At 39.5% G+C, this 20,974-nt stretch overlaps 1 protein-coding gene across 1 annotated transcript in view; it reads right to left on the bottom strand.

The window, feature by feature from the left end:
- LOC103595115 (probable global transcription activator SNF2L2) overlaps positions 1-20,974 on the bottom strand; it is a gene marked incomplete at its 3' end in the record, with an annotated part of 62,546 nt that overhangs the window by 34,893 nt on the left and 6,679 nt on the right. The window contains exons 4-11 of the mRNA XM_008578432.1: positions 13,182-13,235; positions 10,275-10,405; positions 10,014-10,071; positions 7,695-7,795; positions 6,300-6,447; positions 2,657-2,820; positions 933-999; positions 151-261 (exon numbers count right to left, since the gene is read on the bottom strand). Coding sequence (XP_008576654.1) covers positions 151-261; positions 933-999; positions 2,657-2,820; positions 6,300-6,447; positions 7,695-7,795; positions 10,014-10,071; positions 10,275-10,405; positions 13,182-13,235 — 834 coding nt within the window. The remainder of the gene's footprint in view (positions 1-150; positions 262-932; positions 1,000-2,656; positions 2,821-6,299; positions 6,448-7,694; positions 7,796-10,013; positions 10,072-10,274; positions 10,406-13,181; positions 13,236-20,974) is intronic.

Below are 20,974 nucleotides of genomic sequence, written 5' to 3'. Positions count from 1 at the left end.
AACCTGTGATCAAAATATATCGGACTCTGGAAAGAAAAAGTAAGAGATATGCCATCCAGAGATCAAATTATACTATTGAGTATAATTTGCAGAATACTTTATACACCAGTGTGATGGTCCATAATTAGAGAGAATTTTTTTAAAACATACCTTTGCAAGAATGTGCTTGTCTTTTATAATGTACTCATAAGTAGTCAAGAGGACATTGAATTTGCCACTCCGTAGCTGAGGGACAAGAGAGCGACGCATAGCAGGGGTACCCTAAATGGAAAGAAAAATACGTATATTACCCAGTGCAAGTACATGTGTGTTATTTCTCACCATTCATAGCTTAATGGAGTCCAGACACATGACTGAGGAAGACACACATATTCACTGTCATACAGTGATCCATTACCCATGAAGAAAGTCTTGGCTAAATCGCACACATCTTGACACTTTTCAGACCCTTACAGAAAGGTTTTTGTACTGAAGACTGAAGGAGGGGAAAGACAAAAGGAAATTGCAGCGACCTTGCAGTGGCAGAAGACCCGCTGCTCAGCTGAAAGGCTGCATTTCTACGGGAGCGTACAGCAGGCAGCCGGGAGCCCGGGGAACTGCCTGACTTCGAGGGAACATTCAGCACAGCAGCAGCTCACGGTGAGCCAGTCGGCAGCACCCAGAATGTGTGATATTTGTCATTTGTATTACTCTCATCAGAAACCTCGCAATATGATAATTAACAATTTTCTTCTGCATTTCACTATCTGAAAGTAATTACGGTTTATTACAGTAATCTTCTTGGGATGATTAACTCTCACGGTTTAGTACATGATGTACATGACAAAACTTTACAACCAAATACAGTTCACAGATGTGCATATGGAATGAAGAAAATAGGGTCTTTTTTTTTTTGCTTTTCCACGTTTATATATAAATATAGCATTCCAAACCTTGTAAGAAATTTTCACCACAGAAGGAGCCCATTTATCAAATTCGTATGTCCAGTTAGATAGAGTCCTATAGAACAAACAAACAAATACAAAATAAAAGACATTTGTATAAAAATCAGTAGTTAAAAAGATATTATTCAGTTTCAGGCCTCACCTTGCAAGGGGCTGGAGAATATAAAATATCTCGGCTACATATTTATTTTAAAGGTGTGGAAATAAGAGATAAGTTAGAAATAAGCTGCCCCATAACAAGACAAGTTTGTTTGTGGCTCATAAAAAATTCTCATAAGAAAAAAAATTAAGGAATACATAAATATAGAGAGGCAAAAACTAAATTTTAATATGGTACTGAAAAAATGGCAATTCCCAGAATGATTTTGGGACTCTTTAGAAACAGCCGTAAAAGTTCAGAGAAAAGTTGAGTCAGAAAAAAGAAATTACAAAAACACATGAAAATATTAAATAAATCTGTCAAGGGAGGAGGGGAAGAAATACTGAATGACTTTTTTAAATCCCTGAAATTGTCATCATAATATATGAATCAGAACATGCAAAATGTAGATGAAATGCAAAGGATGTCTAAATACTATGGATACAGATGATTCAAATAAAAAGGTCTGCTAACAGTCCTCATTTAGACAAAATTTGAAGAAAATGCAAAAATAGAATACTTTTGGACTCAAGGTCCAAATTCATATCAGCACTGAGACCTATAACAAGATTTTAGTGAATGAAGCTGCAACCGAACCCCCAGAGCCAGACACACTGAACTCACAGGGACAGTGTTTGTGAGCAGCTCTTCCTTCCTTCAGGAGTGTCTGCTAAAGACCCACCGGGAACCACCCCAGGGATGAGGCACTGGGAGTGTCACCGTGAACAGAAAAACTTGTCCACACGAAGCAGCAAAATCAGTGATACATAAAGTGCCTTTTCTTTTTTTTTTTTTTTAAAAAGATGACCGGTAAGGGAATCTTAACCCTTGACTTGGTGTTGTCAGCACCACGCTCACCCAGTGAGCAAACCGGCCATCCCTATATAGGGATCCGCACCTGTGGCCTTGGTGTTATCAGCACCGCACTCTCCCGAGTGAGCCACAGGCCGGCCCCCATAAAGTGCCTTTTCTAAGGTTAGTTTAATGCAAAATTCATAGTTATGATTTTGATTTAGGTTCTGCTTCAAAAAGTACAATAAAGAAAGATTTAGGAATGTATGAGTATATGCTTTTGATTGTGTGTATATACACACATATACACACGAGGGTACTTCAGGAAGTAGGTGGAAAATAGAATTGCAAGATCATATGAATCTTTCTATAACTTTTGAAGTACCCTCGTGTGTATATGTGTGTTTTCTCTCTCTCTCTCTCTCTCTCTCTCTCTCTCTCTCACACACACACACACACACACACACACACACACCCCTCTCCCCTTCGGGAGCCACTTAAGAATTGATGACGAGCAAGCCCCACTATGTCATGTTCAGGCTGTGTAGACCACAATGTCAAGGGCTGATAAAGTCATTTGGTCCCACACTTAAATAGACAATCAAAAAGGCTGGGGTGGGCTGGGGTGGGAAATTAAAACCTAAATTCAGACTACATGCTCTTGGTAATCCTACTACATGCCACAATTCTGCCTTAAGTGAAAAACAAGGACGAGCTACTAATGAGGCAATCTGCCGCATACAGAACAATGGCTGTGGAATAAGTAAACGACTTTACTTACGAAAGGGGAACAATGATGAGATAGGGGCCATTGAGTCTTTTGTGCTCCATCAGATAAGTGATGAGTGCAATGGTCTGTATGGTCTTCCCTAGCCCCATTTCATCAGCTAAGATTCCGTTCAAATTGTTATTATACAAGGAGACCATCCATTCCAGGCCCTGGAGCTGAAATGAAGAGTAATTGCTTCAATTATCCAAGATCTGCACAGGTAATTAATACTAATACAACTCAAGTGAGGCTGTGACTTCTTAACTCCTCGCTGCTATACGTTGGGTTTCCCACAGTAGAAAAGTGGGGGAAGCACCAACACAAAAAGAACTTAAAATATGAGCCTGTAAATGTCCCTGCTGCTTGGCAGGTGCTGAGTGTTAATCAGATTTAGAAATGATGGGCTGTAGCACACTGGTGGGATTTTAAGCAGCTTTGCATTTCACAGTATATGACATTCTAGAATTATTATAAATGAAGAAAACCCGAACCAAAATCTATTTCAACCACTCCAAGAACAAAAAGCCAACGTGAGGATTAAAGACAAACAAACCAGAAGGCAGGTTTGGCACACAGATCACAGATCATTAGCCTTCTTGGAAGTGAACAGCTACTACCCCCAGGGTGGGAGCCCCTCAGTGAGAAAGCAGGTTGACCAGGGAGCCAGGGCCACTCTGCTGGGCCCACAGGAGGACTCTTCCTGGCAGAGAGAAAGTTCCCAGGGAGCACATGGAGACTTTGCAATGTGGGTATCCTCTAAAGGAAAGCAGCACACAGGAAGCTGATTGTCTGAAAATATGTTCGACATATTTTTAAAGTACAAAAGTACTACACAAGAGATTCGGCTTTGGATTCCCTGCATTAAGTACAAAAGAAAGGTTGAGTGAAAATACAAAATTATTAAACCTCCCTCATCCAACCACCAGTTCCCTGCTTCCATCATACCAAAGATGATAGGCTTACAGGGCAAGATCAATTACATAGATATTTGCTAACATCAGTTTAGCTTGCTAATGAAATTATGCTTAGGGAAAAGTTAATATTAATTTGTTTATATAAGAACAAAGTGAGTGATTCACTTATTTAAAATACTTATTAAATAACTATTCTGAGCAAAGGACCATGCAAGGAGCTGTAGCAGGTGGATATGAGGATGGTGGAAGATGACACCTCCCTTCAGAGGAAACAGTAAACGAGGCGCGCACAGGCATGTGCCAAGAAGCAGCGGCTGCAGCGCCAACGTTTATGTATGAAACTGTGCTGGCCAGCATCTTCTCGGGGAAACTCTGCAATGGTTTGAAGAGATACTTCCATATGGCACTTGGGGGTACTTTGAACCATGCAAGACTCCAAGTCATCCTAAAGGACTTTGCAGAACTTCAGCAATACCAAGAGATGAGGAGAGAAATGGAAACAGCCCCTGAGAGAATGGGCAAGAGCAACAGAGGGGAAGAAGGGAAAGAACTGGAAACCACTAGTGGGTGGACAGAAGGAGCCGTGTGCCTGTAATAAGACCCGAGACCACCAGGCCTTCAGGAAAGTCAACTAAGTACAAGACACATTTGGACACTCAGTGGGAGGAGTGGGTTTTTGTTTTGTTTTGTTTTTAATGAAAAGTGGTAAATGGGGCTGAATTGTGTATCTGTGTTAATCCAGATGAAACAGAAGCAGAAACTAGCAGCAGAGAGGACTAGAAATTCACGAAAATTGTAGGAAGTGATTTGGGCTTTCCTAGTCCATGAAATTGGGGGGTTGAATATTGAACTGAGCATATGTACCTCTCTCCAGGTAGCAGCAGAAAGGCCTTGGCTACATCAAGGTTTAATAAATACTAATGATACAAAAACCTGTCAAGGAGCAAGAAGATAGAAAGCTGACTCATGAAGAGATTGCTCAGGGAAGGCTTTGAGCCACAATTTGAACTGATTTGTAGGAAATGGAAAAGATTTCATCAGGCAGACAGGGGTGGTCAGACTCCAGGAAGAAGGAACTTCATGAGGCAAAAGCCCAGGGGGAGACAGTACAAGGCAAGTTCAGGGAATCTACAGCACCCAGCGAGGGGGAGAGACAGAAAATTCACACACGCAAGTAGGAGGAGCTGGGTTAGACAGAGCTTATGAAGGTGTTGGATGGCAAGAGAAACTCAATGTGGCATTAAAAGTTATTTATGCATAATCCAAAAAATGGATCTCCCATATACAGATATACAAAGATTATTAGAACATACAAGGAGTTAACAGCTACGTCAGGACGGCCAAAGAAGATGAAAACCACTCTGGACCTCATGAAAGTGACATGGTCTTTGGAGAAAAAATGACCTGACTTAGGTCAGAAAAGTGATCCTCAAAGTGTGCTCCAGAGACTCATGGGGGTCCCTAAGACCTTTTCAGGAGATCCACAGGTCAAAACAAGTCTCATAATAATACTAAGGCATTCCTTGTCATTTTTACTGTGTCGACATCTGCACTAATGATGCAAAAGCACTGGTAGGTAAAAGCCATCAGCACTTCAGAGCCATTGAGGGGTTCTTAACACACTGGTGTGTTAGCAGTCGCTGTATTCTTCACTCCCATGCAGTGGCAGCAAACACAGTGCCAAGTGTTCAGAATGGAGGGGACCTGACACCAAGAAGCCTGAGAAGCATTAGCCTGAAGCAGGCACTTCCTGCAGTGTATTCTGGGAAACAGTGGTTGTACATGTTAATAGGCGATACACAAAAACAGGGTTTGGTGGTCAAAAAATAAGAAATAAGAAGTTAAACAATGTTAAACAAGTTATTTTACTGCAGGACACTGATGTGCATTACGAATTGCACGTTTATGTTTGCACAGTCATTAGTGTGCTGATGTGTTTTATGGATTGCCACCACATGTCTAGTTGTCTTGAGACAGTCCAATAGTTATGCCTATTATCAATAATAACAGTCCCTACTCACTCTCACAAGTATCCAAATTTGGAATAGCGAATTATATGGTAATCCTAATTACAGATGATAGTTATTTCCTATTTGATCACAAAACCTTATTTTTAATTTTTTATTTCTAAAGAACAACTTATGGAACAAACGTGCCAAGGAACACACTTTGGGTAATACCAGAAAGGGACAGGAGGTGGAAGACAGCAGTTGACCTCAATCCAGACACGCCAAAGAAAACATGTTATATTTACAGCCTAGTTTTTAATCATAGCAGAGATGCTCACACCTTTATCGTGCCTTAAAAGGCATAAATGGAGTAGATAGCTGCCCCTAGGTGGTTGAATCCACAGTATGGAAGTATAGCCACAATTAAAATTTTTAAAGAAATACTTCATTTACTTCAAGATGAGGTGTGGGTGTTCCCTACATTAACAGCACGTGGCTGGGTTTTCCACTTTAAAGAGATCCACAATGAAAACTATTTCAAACGTGAAGCCAGTTATTTCTTAAAACAAAATTCATCCCAAAACCACGAAAGAGAAAACTGGTATGGCAACACAGAAGTACTCTAAAAGAAGAATTATAGGCACGATGCGGGGAACATCAATGTTATAAGTGATGTGACCCAAAATGTCTCACCATCATGAAAACCTCTCAAGCAGTCAGCATGTGCATGACGTAGTCTAATTGAAATTAAAGATTATGACTTGCCAAGGAAACACAGATCACGCCAATTACCTGGTAATGCTTAAGGGTCCCGTTAATGAGGAGGGCGGACTGCTTCTCCACCCTCTCCGAGATGGCGTGAGCCACTGTGTAGTAGGACTGGGAGCCCCGTGCACTGTACTGCATGCTGTATTCATCATCCACGTCCTGCTTAGCTGTCCTGAGAGAGAGACCACGAAGAGTCACACGTGGACTGTGGGCAAATGTGTGATTTTACTTCATTCAAAAAATGAATTAGGAGCCTAAAATAGCCGCAATAAGTACAGTTTATTTATCACTTACTACATGCTTTGCAGTTAAAATACACTATTTGTGATCCTTATGAAAACTAAGCACAGTAGGCATTATTATCATCATCCCCATTTCAGCAGGTGGAGAACTTGAGGTTCAGGGAGGTTACTTCATGGGCCTGGGTCACACCAAACATAGTGAAACCAGGACTTGAATGAAGGTGCCCTTGAGCTCAAAAGACCAATCGGAGCCTGAGCCTGCAGATTAATACTTTGCCAATAAAGCTGTCCTAGGCTGCTGGGATACAAAGATAAGTCCTATTCACAGAACACAGGCTAAAGCTTGGAGGACAGGTGGGAGAGGGCTGAAGGTGACATTAAAGGAATAGGAAAGAGGCAAGACAGTCTTCTATTCTATCTTCTGTGCCTTGTCGGTGAGCTACAGGCAACTAGGAGCCATTGAGGGGTTCTTAAAACCTTCAATGAAGGAGCAGGAACAGACTGGTAGAACAAAGGTTTCTAAAGTAGGACATACCAGCCATGGAATAAAAAATATTAAGATGCCTATTTCTGAGGTCTTTGAAAAACATCTCATCTTTTAAAATTTTCTCTTTTGCATGTTGTTTCACAACAATTTTCTTTTTAATACTACAGCTGTACTAACAGAGAGATGTGCAGACCACTGATATAGAGGACAGACAGGAATGGGGTGAAACGTGGAGCCGGCACCATCAGAAGGGGCAGGTGGGGAGAGTTCAGGGACTGGGCAGGGGTTAGTGGCTGACCTGGCTATGACAGCAAGGACAGAGAAGAGAAAAGCATTTCTTGCATGGGTTTCTGGGTAAGTGGTGATGCCATTAAGGGAGCTAGGGCAGGCAGGAAAGCAGCCAGTTTCAGGAGGTAAGTTTGATTAGTCCAATCTGGGACAGAAATGCAAATGACAGTGTGAAGCTCAGCAATGAGCCTGAGGTGTGATGAGCATCTGAGGGAGATGAGCAACACGAAGCCCTCGGACCTGAGTGCCCCGAGCTCAGTGGTGACCTCTGAGGGCACGGTTTCAAGTAGAGGGTGGGCATAAAGTTTGCTCCCTTCTTAAATAAAATTTTCTAAAAGAAAATTCACACGGCATCATCCTCATGCAATGCATTTCCAAGGGAGAAAACTGAGAGATACACACTCAATGATCTGCTTAGCATCCTTCTCAGAAACTTCTTCACTATTTGGATCCAGAAGTATTTTCTCTTCTGTTTCCTGCCTACTGGACTCTTCTTCCTCATCCTGGGAAAGGAACGAAGATATGGTGAAAATTACATTTTAACAAGAGAACTTCTAAAAAAAGAGATTAAATAGTTTTCAACTTCACAAACGAAGTAGTTAAATACAATTAAGGGAGGAAGTAAAACTAACATTTACTTAAATTTGGCAATACACCATTCCATTGCTGTTTAAATCACTGAATGACAGAACAAAGGAATCTTCTGGAGATCCCCAAGAACCCTGCTCCCAAGAATAATTATGTAAACATCATGACAGAAAGACAGATATTTATTATTTGGTTAAGAAAGGGTCCTGTAGACCATATCTGCTTTCACGTACATAGTAACTGTCTATATCTCTCTCTCCAAAGCCAGACTTTAGAGTACGAAGTATCCTCATTCTCCTAAAAATGCTCTGATAATGCCAGTGGAACTCTGATGGCACACACATGTCTGTGGTAGAGGAACCGGAGCTCTGAAGCACACTGCTCTGTGACTGGTGCAAGTCACACATTTCTCAGTATTTAGATAAAAACTGTCAATACCTTGGCAGAGGATTCAATACCTCCCCACCTCTCAATGGTGTACTACCTTCAGCTGACCAGTTTGAAAGCGTCGCCAAATATTCATTATGTCTACTATTAACTGGGTGTTGAAGGCTAAATCTTTCCAGATAATCAGGAGAATCTCCTCTAAGAGCAGGGCTGAGGAGAACCATGCTTTTGCATAACTCTTGAATGAAAAAATATGAACTGACATGCTATCAATGACAGGTCACGTGTTGAAGGCTAAATCTTTCCAGATAATCAGGAGAATCTCCTCTAAGAGCAGGGCTGAGGAAAACCATGCTTTTGCATAACTCTTGAATGAAAAAATATGAACTGACATGCTATCAATGACAGGTCATTTAGAAGCGAGGAGTAAGCTGAGGAACTTGCACATCTCCCAGGTGAGCAAGTGAAGTGCTGAGAGGGGAGTCACTTGGGCCCCCCCGTGGAAGGCCCAAGATCAGTTCCTGGGTCTCGCGTCCCCCAAGTCAGAGTTCACTCTCTCCCCAGCTGTCCAGAGCTGGCACAGGTTGGCATCTGTTGGTTAAAGAAGCCTACTTTATCTCATTTCTGCCCCTCTCTAGCTCTCAAAGAGAAGTTTCTTCCAACAGATAATTTATGGGCCCATTCTCTGAGTAACAAGACATATTCTAAAATTGATTTTTCAACCTTTAAATAGCTCAGAGAAAGAGTAGCTGGGAAAAAAATTAGCATGCCTCCCCAAAGTATTTGCTTTTTAATAGTTATGCTTTTTTTAACGTAACTCTTTAGTATTTTTCCTCTACGAAAGCAGTAAGTGCTCACGGTAGATTAATTTAGAAAACACAGATCCACAAAATAGAAGGAAAGTAGCAAATGTCTTGAAATTCTGGTAAGTATTCTGAGTAAGCCTGCTTTACCCAGTCCCTGGCATCTGTGCCATGTGCTCTTTCGACTAAGATTCCTCTATGCTGGTAAACATCAGATTTAATGACTACATATTAACAACTCTCTAATAAAGGAGATCAAATTTTTTAATCCTTCTATTTGTAATTATTAAATTAAACCATTTCATAGTTGATCTAACAAATAATTTTGTTATTCCTTAATTTCTATTAAAAATATCCAAGATTCCCATTTAGGTTCTAGATATATTATTTCTTCCAAGAGATGGAGAAATGTGCTTCTCTTTGGGTTACAAGTATATCCAAGGAATTCAAACAAGGATCACATTTAGAGAGACATCAAGAGGATCGAAAACTCATTAAGCCAAGCCCATGATGCCCTTTTCATCTAAATTCCCACAATTACAACTTCAAATAGACTCTAAGGCCTAAAGGACTTCAGAAATTGTAAGGCAGCTGACTTTCAGAGGGAACCACCTGGAGGCAAGTGATTGCCTTTCCCAAAGTAATCCATCTTCAATTCTCCCTGAAAGACCTTTTCACCATCTCTAATTTAAGGCCAACTTCTCTTTTCTCAGTTCCAAATGAATTTTGAATTTCCCAAGTTTCCCCATCAGCCAGGAACCCCCCAAGAGATCACTGCAGCATCAAAGCTTTTGCAAATCCTTAGCCCAAATCATCACTGAAAGGCCAACCCTGTAGAAAAAAAGTGATAGAAGGACACAGGGGCTGGGTCTACGTTCAAGGAGAAGGGTCTTCTCCCATCAATTTTCAAACCAATAAACCCTAAACAGAGACACATACATACCTCCTCCTCATAATCAGAATCACTCTCTTCACTGTCAGATCTAGGGGCAACTTCGTAACTAAAGAAAAGGAGAGGGAAAGAGAAGGGATATTAGTTCTTTAAACTATAAAATGATATAGACGCACATGAATTAACTAGCATGTTCTATGTCCCAATGGTGAATGTAGATAACTTCAACCATCTCAGCAAAGGCCATGTTGTTTTAGTTTCATGAATCTAAAAAGCCAAAAGGAAAACAATAATGCTGCTTTTATGCCATACCCAGGATTCATTTCCAACCAGGCGTCCAGTTGACTTGCTTTGGGTGCTTCTGGTCCGAATAGGACCTTGCCGGTTTCCGTGTGAGTCACTTTGACAGGGAGGTCGCTCATTTGGCTGCTCTCATCTATCGGCTAGAAAGGAGGAAAAGAATCACACCATTGCTTGATGTTGAGATGTTCTCCCAGTTCTGTGCTGGACATTTCTCAGCCTTTTAGCTGCCCAGCACCTGAAACGTTTTCCTGGGTTTGGAAATTTCACTACTGAATGAGACGTGGGAAGTGAGAGGCTACCTCCCACTAAAGGAACTGAAAACGCCAGCCTCCTTGGCAGCTACGGAACAGGCACAAAACCTCAGCTCCACCGAATGGATGTTAGGAGTTAGGAGCTAGAAATTCAAGGGAGTGGGGACTGACAGGCACACTGGTGGCAGCAGTGTCAGTGAAGAGGTAATGGCTGTGCCAGCTCCAGCCTGCTCCCATAGGCTCTCACAGGACCAGTTGTACAGGATAATACTGGGAATAGCCCTGAGTCAGGTTCTCCAGTATTCCTGGAGATCTGATGAGTTAGTTTACCTCCCGTTAATACATTCCCTTCTTACTTAAATAAGGCAGAGTCGATTTTGGTCATTTGCAACTAACAACTCCAAATCCTTCAACTAATACTCCCTAGATAATGACTATTCCAAAGTCATGATTTTGCAGAGAATGGAAAATGGAAAAGGAAAACCTGTGTCATCTCATTAGTGGCTGGTTTGGCTTCTGCAGAACCAGTGTCCTTTATCCAAAACCAGACCACCAAGTATCTAACCCAACCATTGGTACCTGTGAATACGATAAAGAGAAAAGCTCTGTTCACTCGACACGGCAGATAGACCAAGACTGAGCTGAAGTTCACTAACAGACTCTAGGAAAAGTGGCTTGCTCAGAAAATTAAGAGAATAAATGAAATCACAGAAGTGTTTGACCTACTTCAGAGAACAAATTGTCTTAAAAGGCCTAAAAATGGAGCAATCCTACACCAACGAATGCTACTGATTGTGGGATGACACATACTTCTAGGAGCAGACCCCTAGGTGAAACGCTTGTTTGGAAATGCTTGATCTGTGAGTGGGTCATGTTATCTAGCTCCTGAAAAGTGATGAAATGAAATGTTTAAACAATACATTAATTCCTAAAAACTAATTTTCCTAAATTACTTTTAATTGGTGTTAAGCAAAAATGGTAAGTAAAACAGTATGCTGTAGGTATCTTCTACATCTTACAGGAAATGACCAAAAACAAAAACAAAAACCCAATTTTTTTCTCCCTACTCCCTTAAGAAAGCACTATCAGAATAAGAAACAATATACTAGCGATTATTCACAAAAATAACCTTAAAGGAAGAAAAGGCTTACTCCATGCTGTCTTTTTTTCTTGTATGTGTGCTAAAGCAATGGTTTTGAACACCATTACTTTGCATGCCAACATGACGTTTCTTCCTCATTGATGCAAAAGGTCATCTATACACTCACAAGATAAAGAAGGAAATCTACCATTTGCTATCATTTCCATCGGAGAAATCATATTCTGTTATCTTGAACTATTATAATATAGCTTGTTTTATTGCTAATGTCATGGCTCAAAGAAAATTGGAAGTCACAGTAGCTGGAATTAGAAGCTTGGCAAAAGCAATGGATGAGAAGATAAGAGTATAATAAGAGCATTATTTCAAAACAAACTGAGCAAGATGTCCACTTTACAAACTTCAGCCAACACCACACATGTGTGTTGCGATTAGAAGAAAAAAAAAAGTGTATGTCACAGGCCCAAGATCAGTAGCTAATTTTCCCAAGCAATAATAAGAGATAAGAACACTATTACACTAACTTGTTAAATCTCTCCCTGTGTACTTGTTAATTATAGACCCATGTGAGGCATGCTTAGGTAAGGCTGGGCTTTTGCAAATTAGAGTTGTTTCTAAGTGGTCTAATATATAGTATTCTTCCCCCTTAACAGACCACTGAGAATTTCTTACACATTAGACACTTGTCCTGATCCTTTCTTTCCTTGTGATGGATTATAGTGGTTAAGCAACATTTATTGTTCAAGAGGCTTCTGCATAGAATAGTGGTTCAACCTTTTCTCCTGCATTGAGGCTGTTCCAGTCTCACACAATAAGGCTCATGTGCACAGTGATTCTAGAACGGGAAGAGGCAACCTCCCACCATCCCAATCCTCCAAGCAGGTTTATCAGAATCTGTGAGAGAAGAAGCTGGTTTGAAACAAACTCCCTTTCCGTCCTGCTCTGGGGATGTGCTTCCTCATTGTAAATCACTGGCACAGAACCTTGAGTTTTTCAGGAAAAAAAAATTCTAATAAATAAATAATTGTATCCTCATGATTCAGGAGAATATTAGAAATATGAAGAAATAAAATTTAGGACTATGAATGTACACAAAGAAGCTATATTGTAAACCTACAGAAAACATCAAAAAAATAAGCTGACTAAATGTGTGAATTGTTTGGTATATGTATTTTCATAATTTCAAAGTAATAAACTAGGGAAACTGGGTCATATTTTATGCTTCTGCATGAAGTATACTGGGCAATCGTAGTTATTGAATCATTTAAGATTCTTACACATTCTATGCATTCATAAATATATGCTTCTGTGTGCACAGAAAATTCTGGAATGGTATGCAAGAAACTTAGTATCACTTGATTGGTAGTCTGAGATGGAAGTAGACTACTTTTCACGGTATCCCTTTTACATTACTCTAATTTTCTACTATACTAATGTACTACTATTTTTACTTAAAAGTGAATGGCTGAGTAATAGTAAAATTAGAATACACAGAGAATGGTGCTGCAAGATATGGCAGGGTGTCCATGCAGCAGAACGCAGTAGAAATGGATGAAAATCCCTTACCTCCCCATCTGGTCCCAAGGCAGACTCCCCGCCATCTGCATTCTCCTCAGCTTTCTGCAAAACAATAAAATCAAATGTTATGTGCACACCTAGAAGACGGTACAGGACTCATGACAGCAAGTTGATGTGTAACAAGGTTCCACGGCTTGCCACCACCCTCTAACAAAGCTTAAGTGTTAGTGGATTTTGTTTTGATTTCTCTTTGCTATCTGAGACAAAGTGTATACTTTATTAGCAACTTGCGGAGAGTCATTTAAAACCAGATGTGATCCAAGGCCAGCAGCACACTAGAAATTTGGGGATTGTGTCTTCAGGGACCCAAAGAGCTTAAGACAACGGCAGCATTGAGATAGCAGTCAGAATCTGAAATGTTCTTCTCGTGTTTGGCACGGGAGGACAAATCCTGACATAATTAGCTCGACTTTCCTATTCCCTAAGCATGTTTTCATCAGCAATGAAGAACAACATTCTAAAAATGCCCATCAAGAATAAGCTCTGAACTGCTCCTGGGTCATAAAAATATAAAATAATACAAAATTCTGTGAGTTCCCTAGATGTTTTCCATTCTACCTAATTGGTTTTCATAATATATAGTATTTTCACAGTGTGTATATGCTGAAATTTGATGCACATACTGTGGTCTCATGAAAAATTCTGTCATCTACCATTTTTTAAATATTAAATCTTAGTCCCTTAACCTCTATGTGCCTTAAAGACAACCTAATGAAAAGCTAAGATTATGTCACATTTTGTACATACCCAAGAGAGTCTCATCTGTAATACATACGAAATAGTCCAAAATTTCTTCCATTTATAACAACCTCTCTAACGAGTGAAATCTTTAATATCACCTTTACAGAATCTTTTTTTTTTTTTTTTAAAGATGACCGGTAAAGGGATCTCAACCCTTGGCTTGGTGTTGTCAGTACCACGCTCAGCCAGTGAGCAAACCGGCCATCCCTATATAGGATCCGAACCCATGGCCTTTGTGTTATTAGCACCGCACTCTACTGAGTGAGCCACGGGCCGGCCTACCTTTACAGAATCTTTATTTTAAAGTTATTGCTGGAAAGCTATATATATACACTACAATGAGAAAAAACTTTTAGTCATTTCCTTTATCAAGATATTAAAGAACATGAGCTTTCCTCCCTCAGGCTCTTTAGTTAATTAAAAATATATATAAGGATATGGAATCAATATTAACTGAACTTTGTTTACTTAAGACATTGATTCTGTAATACATTTTTGCCTCCCATAAAAATAACTCAATAGTCTTTTTACAAAACAATTTTTATGAAAACACTTCATTTTAAAAATTCAGCTTTTTTTTTTTTTTTTTGTCTTTTTGTCTTTTTCCGTGTCCGGCAACGGATCGCAACCCTCAGTGTCGCCCCTGTACCGGACCGGGACCAGCAACGGGATCGCAACCCTCGGCGTTGCTCCCGCGCCTCGCTCAGCCAGTGAGCGGGAACCGGTCTGTATGTGGGATCTGAACCCTCGGCGGGAGCGCCGCCGCGCCTCCCAAGCAGCACACTACAGCAGTGCGCCACCGGGCCGGCCCTAAAAATTCAGCTTTTTATCCATACAGAAGAACAACAGTTCCATAAGTGTTTGAAAATTTTAAAATTCGTTTATGACATATTTTTTTTTTAACCAAAAATACATGTATGTATATATGCCAAAGCATAAGGCATAAAAAAAAAAAGTAGCTTCTACCAAAGAGTAGAAAATAAAATACTCCTTTTGGTTATAATTTCCCAATAATTTAATTTTCTACTTATGTCACCCCAAAATGAAAATATTTACAAACTCAAAATGAATGATTGGATTTGAAGAGCATCAGACCCTCCATCTAGGCTACTGATACAGAGGACAGTGACGGAACCCCTCAGTCAGTCCAGAAAAGAAACCGTCCCTGCTACCGGTCACTGAAGGTTCCATTTTAGGAATTCTCAGGTACTATACTCAAGGGACTGTTTTAATTAATGGGAGAAAGTCAATTAATCCCACCATTCTTTCCATACAAACCAGAAATAAGCTACAAATTTGGCCAACCATGAAAATCAAAGGAGACAATGAATAAGTCAATTTCAAATATCTAGCAAGAGGAACTGGATCGCCATTTCAATGAATAACACATTAAAATCTTCAAGTGCCATAAATTAATAGAACCTAAAGTATTCTAAGGATATTCTCCTACAGATATAGTATAGACTAGCCAGAGTATTATCTAAAAAACTGCCTCATCAGGCCCTTCCATTACTTAAAATCCCCCAAACTATTTTTTTTTCAATTCCATTAGGTGTCAAATTCGAGAGGAAAAGTAATATTAGATTTAAGTCACTTGGTTCTTAAATCTAACAGACAATGAGATCAGACAACCTGATTTGAATGCCAGCTCTGTGATTAAGTATGAGAGACCTTAGCTGTGTGATCTTGAGCAAACCTTTTTCTCTTTGCACTTTGGTTCCCTCTTGTGTAAATGGGGATGTTACAATTACCTAAGTCATGGGGCGGATGCAGGACTGGGTCATTACTTCAATATGTATAATGCAGTGCTTCACGTCATATATGCTGCACAAGTCAATTTCCACAATGCAAAAGAGTGAATGAAAGTCCAAGGGCTTTCTTTTACATCTATAATTAAGAGACTGGGAATAGCATTGCCTGAAAACTGCTTCATAAGGCTATGAGGTCAGGGATTTCAGTTTGTTTTGTCCACTGATGCATTTCCACACACACATGGGTGCCTGGAACTTAAAAGGCATTAGATAAATATTTGGTGAATGAAGGAATGAATGAAAGCATCAAGAACAATGCCTTCTACTTAGCACATGCTCACTGAATTATTATTATTATTGTAATTAGGCGCCAATATATTTGCAAGTCATAAAATAGCTAAGAACACAGACACAACTCATCACTGAACTGGCACTCTGTGCGACTTCTCTCTTCTGCGTGCCCTGTCCCAAGATCCTTGCTATTACAGGAAGGGGAAGCCAGGTGGCAGTCTACTCTATGGCAAGTGATGTCAACTTCTCCCAGCATGCTTTGTACTCTTTCAGTTTGGTGACGATCTCTGGTTGATGTGCTTTCATAAATCTATCTTCTCACATCAAACTGATGCTTCATCTCAAAAACAAAAGCAAAGAAAAACAAAAACCCTCCCTTAAAAAAAATGTAACACTTTTTATTGAAAAATAATTGATCAAACATATTTGTGGGGTACAGAGTTGAATATGATTACCTGTGTACAATGTGTGATGATTAAATCAGGATACTTAGCATGCTCATCATCACAAAAGTTAATCATTCCTTGTGTCCATTAACCAATTTCTTGCTAGCCCCCCACCCATCCCTCCCTTTGTTTTGGTTCAAAATGTTTGAGCTGACTTTGGACAGTCTGCTACAATGTCTCCTGCCACCTGAGGAATTTTCACATGCACTTATCTGTATCATGTGATTGCAAACACATGCTATCAATATTACGGGCTGATGCCTAAGCTTTCATTGATAAAACAAAACAAAACACTGAAGTACATTCATTAATCAGGACTGAAGGAACTTTGTACTAAATTCTTCCTACCTGCAAAAAGTTTAGCACTAATTATGCTTATATAGGGAAGGAAGAGTATAATTAATCTAGTCATGTCAGGAGACCTGATACAAATTACTCATAGCTAAAAATTACTCAAACTAAAGACAATTCGGGTTCCCAATTTCCAAGGCCAATGTCAATTCATATCCTCCATTTAGGAATGTTCACAAAGCTATGTGCATGGCTACCCATCTTCCTTGCAGAAGGTATATAAAATAATCAACAACAGGGCTGAGGAGGAAAAGGAATCCCTAGATATGAAAATCCTGTGTAAGCTGAACTCAAGAACACAGACTTCAATGGGGTACTTTATTTAGATTACCATTCAGGCTACAAACAGCCTCATTTTGTAAAGAAACAGTTTCATATCAAATATTTTACAATCCATATTATAAAGTGAATGCATTTATTCCCTGGCAGGTATTGTTATAATATGCTGAAACAACATTCATATGTGCTGGCATCTTAAGAACTCATTCTGCCTCACAGGAAACCTAAGCTTTTCAAAACCACTTGGGCTATTTTCACTGTCATTTAAGTGGACCTTTCAGCATTAAGATAGGGTGATCAGTCAATAAAAAATGCCCAGGTATATCAAATTAACAGGCATTTGCAAATGACTTGGGTTGTGTCTTATAGAGAAAACGAATTTGAACATTTTTGACTCAAGTAACTGGTCAATCCAGTTAAACAGGGCTTTCATCCAATCTTCTGGTTTCACACATTTTGACACTGAACTAATCAAATAAACCCAATCATTGTGGCATAGGGTTCACCTACCCTTACAAGAGTCTTTACACTCAAGTGTGAAGAATTATCATAGAACAAACTAATCTTTGGAGAAAACATGAGATCAAGAATTGAGAAGAATCAGAGAGTAACTTGAATTTAAAACAAATGTCTCAACAACATCACTACTTTGCATTTGATGCTCTTTTCACTGAAAATCATGACAATGGGTTTTTCTGATTTTTTTTGATATCTAAAAAGGATAAGAGCACATTTCCTATCATTATATTAATCAATACATTATGCCAGAAAGGTCCCCCTTCCAAAACATCACAGTACTGAGATTTACTTATAATGATAGCTGAGAAGGCGGATGAGAGAGAGGAAGGGAGGGAGAAAGGGAGAGAGAGAGAATAAAAGACATTTTATAAAGAAATAAAACACCACGATGAAAAAGATATCTGGTACAGTTGCTCCCAGATTTTCTGAGTGTGTGTCCATTAGTAACATGAGTTTCCAAGAAATGTCACAAATAACAAGAGTATAATTCTCCTGGTATACAATTCATTGAAAGATATGAAAAGAATAAATATTTATTTTGGGCTTGAAGTCAACAGCTCTAGAAGCTAAACCCCTAAAATGGCTAGACTTCTAAGCCGTAGTCTGGGGTGCCCCTGGCATGGACTTCTAACCACAGTTTAAGGAAAAATGCACCCTAAAGCACTGTGAGGAATGCCTTATTATCACAAGGAAACACTTTAAGTTAGAGCTCATGTAATTATAAATTCTCTTTGTAGGAGTTGGGGATGTGAGGTGGCAAGCAGAGTCCATCAAAAATAATAAATTCTCGTTTTTCTTCTGCATGCCTCCATAGTTAAAGAATCTCTTATTGACCTGAAAGATGTCCTACCCACTAATATTCACGTGATCTCCAACTAGAAAAAAATGGTGACTATTTATTCAACATCAAAAGAATATGCAGTAAAGGCTTAAAAAAAGAGACTTTATTTTTTAAAAAAACATAATCACGGGCCGAGCTCGTGGCGCACTTGGGAGAGTGCAGCACTGGGAGTGCAGCAGCGCTCCCGCCGCAGGTTCGGATCCTATATAGGGATGACTGGTGCGCTCACAGCGCTCACTGGCTGAGCGCGGTGCGGCTGGTCTCAAAAAAGGACAAAAAAAACAAAAAACAAAAAAAAACATAATCACATTTCAACAAACTTTTATCACAGAATTTCTTGATAAAGTAACTAACATTTACTGAGCACTTACTATGTGCTAGGAAGCATTCTAAATGCTTTGGATAAACTTTCCCACGCCATCTCACAACAAATCTAAGGGTCACATACTCTTCCTATCACCTCATAATGGATCAAGTGACTGAAGCACTATGTAAGAGATTTTTTTTAATAAAACATCCTACAAGGGAATAATAGCACATTCGTATATGTTTTCTTATGCAGTTATGAATTTAAAAGATTGCATGCTAACACGATTTGGACAGTGGTCCAATTTACTAATTTAGCCACATTCAATCCTATTTGTACATACATTGGTGGCTTTATCTAGCCCCATCCCCTTTTTTATCCTGCAGTCACCCTGTAGATTTAGAGAACAACCATGTCAGAGAACAAAGACCTCAAGGTCATGTTAAACACACATAATAGCACATTCATCTTGTCACACTGCAGAGATTGGTTTCACATAATTAGATATTTCAATACTTTAAAAATTATGCCCCCTCTGACACTTAAGTAGATATACATAGTTTACTTCTTTGTCTTCCATCTCAAGGGCATTAATGGAAGACTAGGCTGAGAATGAGAAGTTTCTAAATGATTTATAAATGTATACTTCATAGAAATGCCCCTAATGGTGAGAAGAGAAAATTAAACAAGGTCATGATAGATTAAAAGAAACGTACACTATTATTCACTAGCAACGAGTAAACACAATAAAGTCCCCTCGAAAGACAGCAGACTTCTCCATCATGCTGGGCAATTTTTTTTTTTTTTTAAGAAAAGTGATATACCAGTTTAACACTGAAAGTAAAAAGTAATCCTTTTCCAATTTAATGACAAGATTCACCACATTCATCTTTAATAGCACAGTTCTTAGAGCTATCAGTATCTTAGTTAACCCGCCAGTGTTGCTGCTGCCAACTCAATGCTATGAGCTCGCTGAGTAAAGCAGGTTTTCTCTAAACAAAGGTTAATTGATGCCTTAGTTAATTTTTAAAAATGTGGATAGGTACAGCATAATATTTAATACTGTGGGAGAATGCTGAAAGCGACAGCACAGAATTTTTAAGCTTGTGGCACAAGTTTTCCTGCACCAGAGAGAAGCTGGAACAAGCAACTCTCAATCACTCACTCTGATGGAGGGGAGAAGAACGACAGATAATCCAGAGTGTCAGATAATCAGCTTTTGAAAGCATCCCTTTCCTTTGCACTTTAATAAAGGTGCATATGAAACTGGGTAATTCACTTTAAACTAAGTCTTAAAGCTCTGTGAAAGAGAGAGGTTCCTGAAAGGCCTAGGAAGGGCCTTGATTTCTTTTTTCTTTTTTTCCTTCTTTTCTCCCATTTCTCCTAGCAAGATTGGCCAGGAAGGAAATACAGCCCCTCCTCCTTAGTTCTGCGAAGGACAGGGAGTGCCCAAATGCTAGGCACCCTGAGAACATGCAAGAGAAGAGGGAGATGGCTGATAACAAAGGAAAAATTCTGCACTCAGATCATGTGAGACAGTCAGCAGGAGATGCCCAGAGATAGCCACAAGGCAGATGGCAGCTGCTTTGGCTCTATCCCTTGTTTGCCAGAAAATCAAGCCCCACCCACAATTTAACTCCCAGTTTTCTTTCACAGCATTCATCACAATTAATAATTATATATTTGGGTGCATGTTTGATTGATGCCTGTCTGTCTCTATCTTTTTTTCTCTCTCTGATTAAATTGTGAGAGACAGCAGGAATGCTGTTCCTCACCACTGCCCGTTCCTCCCCAGTGTTTACTACACTATCCAGTTCATAGTAAGTGTTCAGCTAATATTTGCTGAGTGAAAGCATAAAATAGAAGGAGTAAATGCTATCAGCAAACCTGAAGACAAGAGTTTGGAAGAGGAGCACCAACCTATAGATCATGTAGCACAGGCAGCACCATGAAAAATATTGTGACAGGTCCCTGCTCTGTCCAGATTAACACAAAAATACACGCATAATCATTAACATCAATTATCTATCTTTCTTTGCCTATGAGGATACGACTATCTAATACCAAGGCAGGAATCTATGAATTCTAAGTGAGAAGCTCTTACAATTCTTATAATCTGAGCCATTAGCATTTAATCACAAAGAAATGTAGAATACGAACTTTAGTACTAAAAACACTAACAGTGGTAACCTCGGCAAAACACACCACTAGATTAGGAAAAACTAAAACTGCCAGTTAATGGGGTCCGCTTATAG

This window comes from Galeopterus variegatus, unplaced genomic scaffold, assembly GCF_000696425.1.
Source record: "Galeopterus variegatus unplaced genomic scaffold, G_variegatus-3.0.2 Scaffold1685, whole genome shotgun sequence".
Taxonomy (NCBI): Eukaryota; Metazoa; Chordata; class Mammalia; order Dermoptera; family Cynocephalidae; genus Galeopterus; species Galeopterus variegatus.
The sequence above is the reverse complement of the archived record's forward strand: the minus strand, read 5'-3'. Positions and strand labels throughout refer to the sequence as shown.